This window comes from Solea solea, chromosome 15 (genome assembly GCF_958295425.1).
Source record: "Solea solea chromosome 15, fSolSol10.1, whole genome shotgun sequence".
Classification (NCBI taxonomy): domain Eukaryota; kingdom Metazoa; phylum Chordata; class Actinopteri; order Pleuronectiformes; family Soleidae; genus Solea; species Solea solea.
The window spans coordinates 6,916,548-6,929,417 of record NC_081148.1 but is presented as its reverse complement, the minus strand read 5'-3'; the positions used below and the strand labels follow the sequence as shown (position 1 = coordinate 6,929,417).

The window sequence follows — 12,870 nt, the reverse complement described above, 5'->3', positions numbered from 1 at the left end:
CTTTACACCAGTTTTGCCATCCGCCCACGCTGCTGACAATGCCAGCAACTTGGGGTTAGGTCTAACTCTTGGTGTAATATTGAAGCGCTTAATACAGCTTCCATTCATCCATCTGAGAGGGATGCCACTGAAGAAACAGAACTGTATCAGTGAGCGTTCCAAAATTCATCTAAGGCTGCGTTTACACACATGTGCAGTGCAGAAAGCCTGCTGGGAATGTAAGAAGAGAATCAAGAAAACACTGAAAACACTTAAATGTGTATGGCAAATTCAGACTATCTGTAGATAACGAACTTTAGAAGCAGAAGAAGAAAGATGGAGAAATAAATAGAGAGGCAAGATTGATCCCACTTTGCTGCGCTATCACTCAGATTGTGGCCTTTGCTGTCATGACAGACAGACAAAATGGCACAAACACAATCTGTATGATTGTCATAAATCAGACTGCCTTATCATCTAAATCAGACAAACACACAGACACTGGGCATTACATGATGAGGCATGAGTGGCATTTTAAACTTACACGAAAACTTCTGATAGCACAAAGGCAACAGCATATTACTTCTGATATTTTGTTTTCCGCATCAGAAATTCTTCTTTTTACTAGTAAGTAACTAGTAAATTCATTTTTTTTTAATCACAGTATATGTCCATATATCTTTTTCCATCAGGGCAAAGCTTCTGGTTTTACATCTTTTGTTTTGTCAGTGACTTTTTACACTATATAATATTAGGCGTTGACACGACATGTCATACATCTCTCAATGAAGCTCCAAAACTATCATTAAAACTTGGACTATACTTGAGTGTAAAAAAAAGTGGAGGATGATGAGACAAATAATTTATTTTGTGTTTGCCTGGTCTTAACTGAGCCATTAGAAGAACATGAGAACCAACTACTAAACTGCCAGAGAAGAGGACAAAGTAGGAGAGCATGAGAATAGGATGACACTGAGGAGATGAGAAGAACAGTGAAAAACTGTGATACTGTGCTGAAAAACTGCGTTTATGAACTTGGAACTGTGGAAAGCAGCTACATCTCAGTGTACAGCCTGCTGGAAATAATCAGAAGTAGTGTCTGGACTGAAAGCTAATGCATTTTCAGTAATCTGCTTGCTTGACCATTTTCACTTGTGTACTGCACATTTTATCTGTATTTTCATATCTCAATTCATATATCTACATTTGTTTGTATCTGCTGCAAATTCTTTGAATAACTACTTTCCCTGACTCCACAATTTTGTGAAACCAAATTCAATTTCCTAGAATAGACAAAAACATTAGGCATCACATGTGTTTGACCCGGTGATTGTCTCATGGTCTCATGGAGACAAAATGAACAAGCTTGCTTTGAATATTAGATGAGCTCAGTTATGTACCTGCCTCAGATGTGGTACTGACAAGAGATTAGTTGAGAGGAATTTACAAGACGTTCAGTAGGAGGGTTGACACAGGATGAAAGTGAAGATCAGAGGCTGTGTGCACACTACACCGACACCCAGAGCTGACAAACAGATTTTTGTCTCAAAATCACTGAAATGAAATGTGCAGTAAGTTGCGATGTTTCATTCAATTCCAAAAACACAGACAGTAGCTCAAACAAGCTGTGTGTCGATACATGCATGTGATTCTACCTTTCAAAACTAAATTATCACATAAGTCTGTAGAAGGTTGCACATTAACCATCCATCCACTGTCTAGCAGAGAGTGTCAGACTTGCTTTTCCCCGGCCACATCGTCCATCACCTCTAAGCGAGACTTCAGCCCCCCTTCTGGTGATCCATCTCTCAGGTGAGGATAGGAACAAAGACCGACCGGTAGATCAAAGTTTTAGCTCCTCAGTAGAGCGAATGCAAAACCAATTCTGTGGCCAATCTCAAAAAAATATTTTCCTACATACAGTGTCAATTTCTAATTTGTACTCTGTATAGGCGTAAGTAAAATGAAGAAATTAAGGTGATGACGTAAAAACTGCTTTTTCAAACTGGCAGCATCAGCAAAATCAAATTAAACTGTGATATGAAAAGATATTGATCAATATGGGAACACAGATCATGATAAAATGCTCTGCCATATTGATCAACCCTAGAAAAAATTAAATCATGCGTTTGGAAGCATCTCCATGACTTTTTCATTTTTTTTTTTTAAATCTCCCCTCACTTAGCAACGCTTCATTTACCAGCTTGCTAACAACCCAAGGGAAAGACTGACACAGTAAGAACCACAATCATGTGACTGAGAGCACTGACAGCAAGCAGAAAAACAAGGAGTCCTGGTCAACATCTATTTCTTAAAGAAAACAGGGAAGTATACATTCATTTTCTAGGCCGCTATCATTGAGTCATACTTGCTGAGAAATCAAATTGTGTTTTGCATGATTTCATTTCCTGTTTTTGTTTTGTTTTATCTTATCATCAAGCCGGCAGCTGATCTGATCAGATGGGTTTGTGCTCCCCTTACCTGATGGACACCCTCTCAGGTAAGAGAGAGGTGATTTATTACCACAACACAGTGATGGACCAGGAGCTCAGTAATTTATTAAAAGTCTATATCCTCCTGGTGCAGTAGGGTCACTGAACATAGTCATGTATAAAATCAGACAAGAAAACACATTGTATTCAACAGCTGCAGCACATTGCCCATCCTTAATTCAAACTTCACCACATCTTTTAAACTTCTAAAATGGAGGTGAAAGTATTTTCTGGCTGATATTGAAGATAAAATGATGCCATACATTTTTTTATGACTGTACAATAACCTGGATAGTATGAATTGTTTTTTTAGGGCTGCAGGTTGATAAATGATGAGCAGTCTCCAAGGCCTGACAGCGGGGAGACCGACACGGCCAAGATTTCATCACATTTAACACCCCATTGACTGCTTCATAACCCTGCAATGTTTTATTTCTCTGGGTGGTGTGTGTGTGTGTGTGTGTGTGTGTGTGTGTGTGTGTGTGTGTGTGTGTGTGTGTATGTGTGGGGGGGACTGTGTTTAAAAGCCTGTTTGTGTCCGTAACTGCAGCACAGACCATTACACTTGGGTGGATTCGACTACTAAGCAGTTAAAGTGACATTATCGGAACAGGAGAATGAAGTGAGGGGAGGTAGAGTGAAAAGAGGTGGGGCATTCAAAAGATGAAGAAGAAACAAAAGGGAAAAAGCGAGGAGAGGGGTCCAGAGACAGATGTAAGAAAATGAAAGAGGAGCGTTGATGAAAGTATGGTGGGTGGCGCCTGAAAATAATTATATAGAATCGCAAAATGTGACGACAAACATTTGCTTACTGTACCAAGACGACAAATCTATAATCCAAGTTAAATGAACACAAAACACAAACTTTCCACTGCACCAAAACACATGAAATAATAATAATAATAATAATAATAATAATAATAATAATAATAGGAAGTCAGTTCTGTGACTGAACCTTTCAACTCAGTGAAACACATGACATTTACTCTCCAAAGCTGTGCTGTTATGATAATCCCAATTAGGTGATAAAGAATTTCTGCAAAACAGATATGAGGGGTCCAATACGATCACCTGGCAGTGAAACCATACCCTGGTGCCAAAACTTATACTCGGGAACGTGTCAGGAACTTCAGATTTGAATAGAATGGAGAGCCACGTCAGACAAATTGGCAGGAAGATGTTTCTCTGGCAGAGACACGACGAATGCTCGCCATAACGCACACATGCTGCGCAGAAGAAAACATGTCACAGCCTGACACATGCTGGTCACATTCACTGACACAGTGAGCCACCAGTCAACTGACGGCCTGACTAATTCAGTAGATATCTCAGTATCTGCATGTGCACCAACATGAAAACTTCAAGGTTCGCTTTATTGTCTTTCATCGTGATAAAAACATGGAGAACCAACATAGTTAGTCTGGTCCAGCAGAAATAAATACACAACAATATCGTTGTTTAGAAACTGTGACATCACATTGTTTGTCAAGCCGAGTGTACTCTGACTCCATTGTTTACAATACTCAGCACAGTTTGCAGTACATGTAGCAAACGACACATAGCAGCTGTGAAGACAGAGCCCAGCAGTGTCTTCATAGTAAAACAACCGTCATATCACGTCACATAGGCTTATCACTGTTAGCGAAGTCACTTGCCAGCTATCATTTCTTACAGCAGTCAGAAACACAGCTGATTTGGAGGTGAGCATCACATCATATCTTCCAGTCCATTCATAGAATATCTGATATACTATATCAGCACAGCTCAGGCATCACCTTCATTTCAATAGCAAGACATTTAATGCACTACAGAGACCGAGTCCAAAGGCAAAATTCTCATTGAATCTCCCTCACAAATTGAATAAGTGAATACATGTGGATCATGGACAAGCAACTTGGGCCAATTATGTAAGACACATCTGTCAAGTGTTGGCACGGTGCTTGGATAATTGGCTCCCATGCTGTAAAAAAGAAGTATACATCTGTTTAACTCACCCGACCGGTGAGAAGAATTCAACGGGAATCTAAAAGAAATGTACTTAATACTGAAATACTTTAATTCACCTGAGAATGAAGAACAGTTGCACAGGAACACAAAATGTACACATTTAACAGTGGCAACAGAGAGGGCTTTTCATGATTTTGGGAGCCACCATAGTTTTTCATATAGACTTAAACTGGAAGAATGAGGCATAAAGCATAAAGCTGGTATGCCACAAAATCCTACACACTGGTCCTTTAAATCTGTGCATTTGTCAGATGATAGTGAATGTGTGTGTTTTCTAAATCCCAAGAAAAATGACTGGTGTTTAGTGTGTGTGACAGCATGCCATGAGGATTTCAGTACAGTCTTTGAATGACATCTTGATCCATGTGGCAGAGAGGGAAGCTCTCTTGATTAGTCACACTAGGATGTGGACAGATAGAATTACCATGTTATCAATAGCGCCTCTAGGCTCCCACCGTATAACTTATATCCTTGCCACAAGAGTCAACACGTCTGTCAACAGCAATGACACTCCAAGACTTTTGATGATGTTTTTCAACTATATTTTACCCGCGTATTGCTCTGTACTTAAGTTTTGAACAGGCAACTCTGAGTTAAAGATATAGCAAAGTGTAAAATACAGTACACATGACATCGCAAAGCGATGCAGAATAACTACTAGCCGGCATAGGCAGTGTTTCTGCAGGTACAGGCTACTGGTGAATGTAAAAACAAGTGAGGGCCTGCAAATAAACAAGCACGGTCATTGGACACCATTATAAATAATGCAAAAAAGGAGGAGAAATACATTGTTTGGTAGCTTTATGGGTAACAGCAGCAAAAAAAAGATATAATATAATATAATATATATCATATGTATGTATAATTAAAACATACATTGTGTAAAATTTAGCAGAATTTATGTGTGTAGTTGCATGTAACAGCTGAATATCCATCTGAACATCAAACTGCTTTGCTTGTCACTAGTTTGTGTGTTTGTGTCGTGTATGAAATTCTGTCACAGCATTTTTGTGCAATATGATGACTCCGCCTACGTTAAGGTGGTTGCTATAGTAATGGAAAATAACCTAAACTGCCTGGAGCAACAATCTTGCAATAATATGAGACTAATACAGGTTCTATATATGACTCTATTTCCACTGCTCCCTTTCAATAGGGCAGCAGCATCAGCCTATACAGTGCGTGTGTATCTCAGCCAATACATTTTTGCTGGAGATGCAAGAAGCTAAAACAGAGGAGGCAAAATACAACTGAGGAGATGAGCCCCCTAATGAGCCCATGTGGTGTTGTCTCATTTATCCCACGACAGTTTCTTCATGATCAGATTTTGCTGCAGCGCGCCCTCCTCCTCACAAATGATTAAGAATGAAACCCTCTGGCTCTGACCCACATGGTGACATGATGATGTCATTGATGATGGCAAATTAGCACCTGAAAATCAACCACATAAGAATATCAGATGTGATTATTTTATGCTTTTTGCCAGGGTTACGTGCGGTTGCAAAACATGTGCGTGAACATATGCAACACCAGTTATGGTGACAGAAAAATCTGTCACCAGTGCAGAGTGTAACACCATCACTAGCAGACATCACACAGAATAAAGACTCCGACTGTTAGATCACTGACATTATATATTGCTGCTTCGCACTATTTCAGATTGCATAACTTGTACAGTCCTTTATGTTTGGTTTGGCATATTGTACAACTTCCATAATGCACTGGTTTGTTTTTTAGTCATATATCTCTTTTGTAAATAATTGTTCTCTACTCTCTTATTTCTGTATTTTATTTTGCACTAATATATGCTTGTTTTTGCACTAAAGGCCAGAACATATTCCTCGTATCCTGTAAGCTTTACCTGCCAACAAACCCCCGCGTCTTCTGAACAGTACCAAATCAATAAGCATTATTTGTAAGAGCAGGAGTACTATACTGGCTTCTATGCTGGGAAAGTAAATGAAAATAACAAAAACAATTCCACCAACATGTTCTTCACCTGAAATGCTGTTTTCCGTCAGCATCAGAAACATCTACTGTTTGTGTGGCCCAATTTTTTAGTCTTTAATTGTATTTGTCCCAACACATCCTAAAAGGCCGAGTACCCGTCTCCATGTTTATTGGGAAACTGTGCTCTCGCTCTGATGTTTGCTTTGGACCGGAAAGGCTTTTTCCTGTCACGCTGCCCATGAGGGTCAAACTGGTACAACCTATGAGTGATTGTAGATGCATGTGCTTTGACAACAATTGCCAGAGTTGATGAAATGTCGGATGGGGGTGGGGTGTTCTTCGAAGATTTGATCCTGGTGATGAGAGCCCATATTTCACGCTTCAGTCAGAGGTTTATACGTGATAGGTTCCATTTGTACTAACTAAGGAAGTTCTAATTATTGTCAATACCACTGTCATCCATTATTACAATATAAAATATAGAACAAGTCTTCATAACAACATAATTGTCCAGGCTTTTTTGAAAGGATTTATGCAAAGATAGCTCATTTAATGACAAATATGACCACCAATAACTAGATCTAACATAGTAAGCATCATGCAATGAAGAAGCCAGCAAGCCAATAAAACACTAACCTGACAACCATTTTATTAGGGCTGATACTAATTCCTCAAATCCTTGAAGCCTTGATTATTAACATGGTCACCATTTGAAGTGAGGCTTCAATATTACCAATTCATTTTTTAGAAATGTGATTCATGATGGATTGACATTAATGATTCTTAGTTATTCTCACACAAGGAAATTCAATCTTTGTGATAGTTTTCTGCGTCACAGCGCTCATCTTACGTTACCAGCAGTGACACCAGAAGAGGGACACGTGATCACATGACAAGGTTACAAGTGACAACAATGCTATAAAGATGTCGGAAAGTTAAGCATCTGGAATAACTTGCACATCTGTGAAAATGACCCACAGGAAGCCGAGTGTCTGATAAACCAAAGGAACCTACCGTCATACCACAAATATATACATTTGAAAAAGCAATTTAAATTGATTTTCACATTGGCTATGCTTCGACAAAATGCATGGTGCTTTATTTCACTGCTAAACACAAACAGGGAACTCATTAAAGTTTAAATGGTTAGTCTGAAGTGATTCTGAAATGGGCGTGTGAGTGGAATGCTAAGGCTCTCTGCTCCAGAGGAGTCACCTATGCCAGAGAAAAAGAACAAAACTCTACTTTATGAATAAAGAAAAAGACAGGAAACTCCCCCAGTCCTTGACCCCTCGTCTCATGAAAGAAAATAATAATGTTGAGCAAATTGCTCAAGGGAAAAAGACTCTAAGCTTGTAAGAGAAAATGCAGAGGGGAAAATAAGGTGAGACCTCTCTAAAGTGGTGAAATCAATCATGGTGCTAGTAGAAATCAATCACTGTGTTAGATGACAGAAAAGGAACATGGACGGCCTCCATCACAGACTCAACAGGCCTATTCGGCGCAACAGCCATCGATGATGGTTACCAGGCAAATGCTACAAGTAGTAAAAACTATGATTAACATTCAGCAACAGGGACTTAACAGGCCAACGATTTCCAAAGGGCAACTGTCGACTTGTGTGTCAGGGCCCATAAATTTCCATCAACTTAGATGTGCAGGTGACATTCCCAGATGGTACTGCATTCCGATTCAAAGTGGTTTATGAAGAGCATGCTTTGGAGGATTGCACAGTAATTTACATCATTATGCATCATGTGTACATTCTGCATTGAAGGTTCAGTGTGTCACACCTAGGAGAGTTTATAGGCGTAAATAAATAAACTATATCGTGGCTTTAGAATAACAATGTTTCTCCAGCAGCACTTCATTAAAAAAAACAACCAAATAAAATAAGAGGCAGCAGTTTGAGTGGGTAGCCACTGAATTTATGATTGAAGCACAAAACTTTTAGTGTGGCTGATGAAAATGCACATGCAGGCTCAATGTACATTCCATTTCACTATTACTGAGTTAGCCTAACTAAACCCATCCATCTTCTACCACTTTATCTTAAACATGAGGGTGACGAGGGGCACCAGTACCAATCCCAGCTGACATAGGGTGAAAGGCAAGGTACACCATGGACAGGTCGCCAGTCCATCACAGGACCACATAGAGACAAACAACCATTCACTCTCACATTCACATCTACGGTCAATTTAGAGTGTCCAAATTGCCTAATGCCCAAATCTGCATGCTTTTCGACTGTGGGAGAAAACCAGAGAACCCAGAGAAAATCCACGCACAAGGGGAGAACATGCAAACTCCATGCAGAAAGGCCCTTGTTCCGACCGGGTCGTGAACCCAGGTCTTCTTGCTGCAAAGGCAAGAGTGCTTTGACTAAAACCAGACTTTTTTAGCCTGACTAAAATTCTACTGAATCAAATCGCTCAAAGTCTAACACACCCAGATCCTGAAGTTGGGAATCAATTTATTATCATATGTTTTCATTTAGTTGGACCTAAGCTCCACAGTTCCCACCAACGGGCTTGGCAGTATAAGTAGTGCATTTATATGGACAGATGAGGAAAATTATTTATGGTCAGTCAGCTTAGAGAATGAAATATTTTTGAAGTTAATGGATGGTAGACACACAACGACACTTGAAATGCTACCAACTAGCCACCAGCTACAGCTGTGATGTAATGGGTCAACTGGAAAACACCTGATACTAAGAAGATGAACAGGGGCGTATTTCCACGTTGCACAGCGGAGTTGCAGAACCCTTAATTCAATAAAATCGCTTCTCTACTAGTGTTCATATACTGGGACAAGGAAAGCAGTCCAATTAAATGGTAAAGTTACAACTGTAGCTAGGTTTAACTGCACATGGAAACATACTGACTGAGAACCAAACACAAGGCAGTGCAGACACCTGAACATCTTGAAGTGTTCTCTTAAATGATCACCTGAGATTATTATACTGAGCCAAGTGTGTTATATACGTTTCTACATTTTACACAATGTAGACTGAAAGCACCTGCACACCTATGGGCATACATATACAGTATATTTTTTATTTTTTCTAAATCTGGAGGCTTAGGATTTGAGGTCCATCTGAGCTTTGAGGACTATTTCCGATCTGTGGCGAAGGAAAGTTTCCACTGCAACAATAACATACCATACCGATGAAGTACGAGAAAATCAGAAACTCTGCCAAAGCGTTCTCACACACTTTCAGCAAACCATGCACACAAACACACAAACAGACCTAGATGCAACACATGTGATGTTAAAGCAGACACTTCTTACATCACAAGTAACTTAAATATTATTTAACACTAATGGCAACATGAAAAGATGAAGACTGGCTGTGAAATCATCTAGGGCCATGAGGTGTACAAAAATGGGAAAACTAAATAGTTTGGGTGAATTTGGATTTTTATATCGTAATAAGTCACTGTCATCTCAAACTACTATAGAAGATTAGTACCTGTGTAAGAAAAAAAGCCTACATACACACATATTGGTTTTATTGAAAAACAAAAAAATAAGCCCTAGTCAGATCTCAAAACAAAGCATATTACTGACTGTGTGCTGAGCCCACCCGCCCACCCACCCTTTGCTCTGAGAGGAGATGTACATTTTTCTCATTCCATTCTCCAACACGTTAACATCTGTCCCAGGTTGAGGCTCTGTGGGGCTGTATTAGTTACGCCTACAGCAATCTGCTTGAGAATCCGATGACTGCAGGCTACATCTTTGCTTTACAAGAGCCCTCTTATCACTCATTAAAGGACACATACCAGCAGGATGAAGTGTAACGTACTGTATATACAGCCATCTCTGTGCTCTGTCCTCACCTCTGATAACACAGCTCGCAGCTCTTTCAAGTCCTCCTGCTGAATACCATTCATTCATTTGTCAGTAAAGAAATGTGGATGAACGTTGAAGCTAGGAGGAAATGCTACAAAACTAAATCAAAATAAATAAATAACAAAACATAAAGTGCATGTTATTATTGTAGAGCCCATGACACCAACTGGTGAACCACCGCCCGCATCTGGAAGCAGACATTATACTATGCAGACCTGCACCTATTACCATAAATCATGGATAACTGACATGTTTTTGACAGACAGTTGTATTTTAACTGGTGCAGCTTTTCCAGCATTTACAGCAGGGATCTCAAACTCAAATGACCTGGGGGACACTGAGCATCTAGTCTGGTCAGGAGGGGGCCGGTCAAGTAAGTAAAGTGTTTCTCTATGATATATAGTTCACAATAAAAAAAAAAAAACATATAAGATGTGCTTTAAATCACCACATGAAAACAATCAGCCAATCATATCAGTGAATTGGATGCGTAACCACAACATCTCCATCTTGCTTAATTTTCGGGTCACATTGTAACAGCCGCCACACCTCACTCTTTGTCTGGTATTAGAGCTCCTGTCTATTTTAATTGCAAACCACTCGCATTTCATCTTTCATCACAGTTTCAACGTCTCATATCACAATGACGGGCAGCTTCATACTGAAGAGTCCTGATATTTAGCTGAGTAAAGAGGAGGATTGAAACATGTTGTTAAAAATAATTGTTGACTACACACAGATGTGCATGTTTATAAATACAGTATGTTGGATTCCAAAATGTAGAGCATGTCCGTGTGGAAATCTGCTGTCATTTCTAAAGCTCCACTCTTTCCTTGTGAGAAAAGGAGGAAGGAATGGGTTCATGACATTTGTTTTCAACAATATTTGAACTTTCATAAATCAGAGTCATTATATTAACGTCAACAATATTACTATTTGCACAAGCTGTTTTCTTTAAACTCCCAAGAATGTGATTTTTGCAAAAAGCAAATGACATGGTCGAGATGCAGAGAAAAATGTGCAAAAAGAAACTTCCCAGTCAGCAGCTCATACTTTCAGTATCTGTTATGTAAAAGAATGTCCAAATAAGGGACTTCAATATTAAAACTTTAACACATTATCAGTTTGCTGGTGTAATCCTAATATGAAAGAACACAACATACAAAATTCTCAGTTTCTCTTCTTCTAGTGGGGTCAGAGGTCAAAAGCTGATTCTTAACACATCTATAGGGCGTCTAGGGACTAAGTCGTTTTCACAAGGACATTTCAGCCCATCAGGTTGAAGGGAAAGCCCTCTGCTTGCCAACCTCATAACTGAAGTCTCAAACCAAACAAATCCAAGCTTGGTGCACAAGAGAGGAAAAAAACTGTAATTTTACAAGGCAGCCGGGCCCCTCCCAACATGCAGACGTGCCTACACACCAGGAGACTGTGTGTGTGTGAGTGAGTGTGTCTGTGTGTGAATTATAACCACCAGGAGCAAGTACAGCATTCCAGCACAGACAGAGATGCACAGTTTTCATGGGGGTCAAACGACAACACTGTGGTCACAGGTTATATACCAAAAAAACTTACCATTTCTTAGTACATTCCACCATCAGTTCCTGATAGGAAGCAACAAACTGGAATTTGGAGGCATGCTTCCCCACACGCTGCAGTCTCTTCCAAACAGAGGCCATGTTTCTGCGGGAGCAGGAATTTTCTTTCTGCCTATCCCGTCCTGGACTTCCTTCTTTCGGCTTCCTTTGCACAAGTTCACGCTAATGTTTAAATGTATCCGAGCATATCCAAGCCACATAGACACACAATCGATATTTAACTGGAAGCACTACTAAAAAATATAAAAGATAAGAGTGCACATCCAGTTGTAGCTGCTGGTGTTTACAAACTGGCCGATTTGTCCACATGTAAGGAGCAGCAATCTCTGCAGCAGCAGCAAGCAAGAGCAGTTTTGACAGGATGCATGATTTTATGCAGAAAAGTGCTCCATTACTTTGACATGCATGGTGAGTTATCCTCTGGGTCTAAACATCACCCGTCCATCGGAGAGGCTTCCTGTAAAATAAAGAGAAAAGGCTCCAGTCAGAAGATAAACAGACTGTAAGACTCCTGCATTCCTGAAGGATCATCGCATTTTCAACACTGAACATCAAGTAACTCAGAGATGCTTTGTTTCCTTTGGCTGTCGCGCTACATGTGTTGCAACAACACACTTTATCTGCATCGCTATCAGAAACACGATGTCGGTGTGTAAGAAAGTGATGAAGACTACGGTTCTCTACTCGTGCTGCCAACACGGCATACCGGTTAAGGCTACACTAGTGTGCATACAAGCTATATTGAGGTGTTTGAAAAATAAATAAAATAAAATGTGCTGAAACGGTGACATAGAAGCTATGACATTAGAGGAAAAAACAGCCGCTTAAAAGAGACAGTGGTAGGAAGACGAGCGTTGAGAGACACCACCAACAAACCTTAAGACTCCAAAAAAAATGATTTAATATCTGATGGAATGTCTCTAAATCCAGGGAATAGCCTGACCCAGTCTGCTCCGCTAACCGGAGTGATTCAGCTGCTAGGATGC

The 12,870-nt window shown here is 39.9% G+C and overlaps 1 protein-coding gene across 6 annotated transcripts in view; it reads right to left on the bottom strand.

The window, feature by feature from the left end:
- ehbp1 (EH domain binding protein 1) overlaps positions 1-12,870 on the bottom strand; it is a 137,067-nt gene that overhangs the window by 123,675 nt on the left and 522 nt on the right. For all 6 annotated transcript variants that reach the window (XM_058651055.1, XM_058651060.1, XM_058651059.1 and 3 more), the window contains exon 2: positions 11,862-12,341. In XM_058651055.1, the coding sequence (XP_058507038.1) occupies positions 11,862-11,965 (104 nt within the window). In that variant the 5' untranslated portion in view covers positions 11,966-12,341. The remainder of the gene's footprint in view (positions 1-11,861; positions 12,342-12,870) is intronic.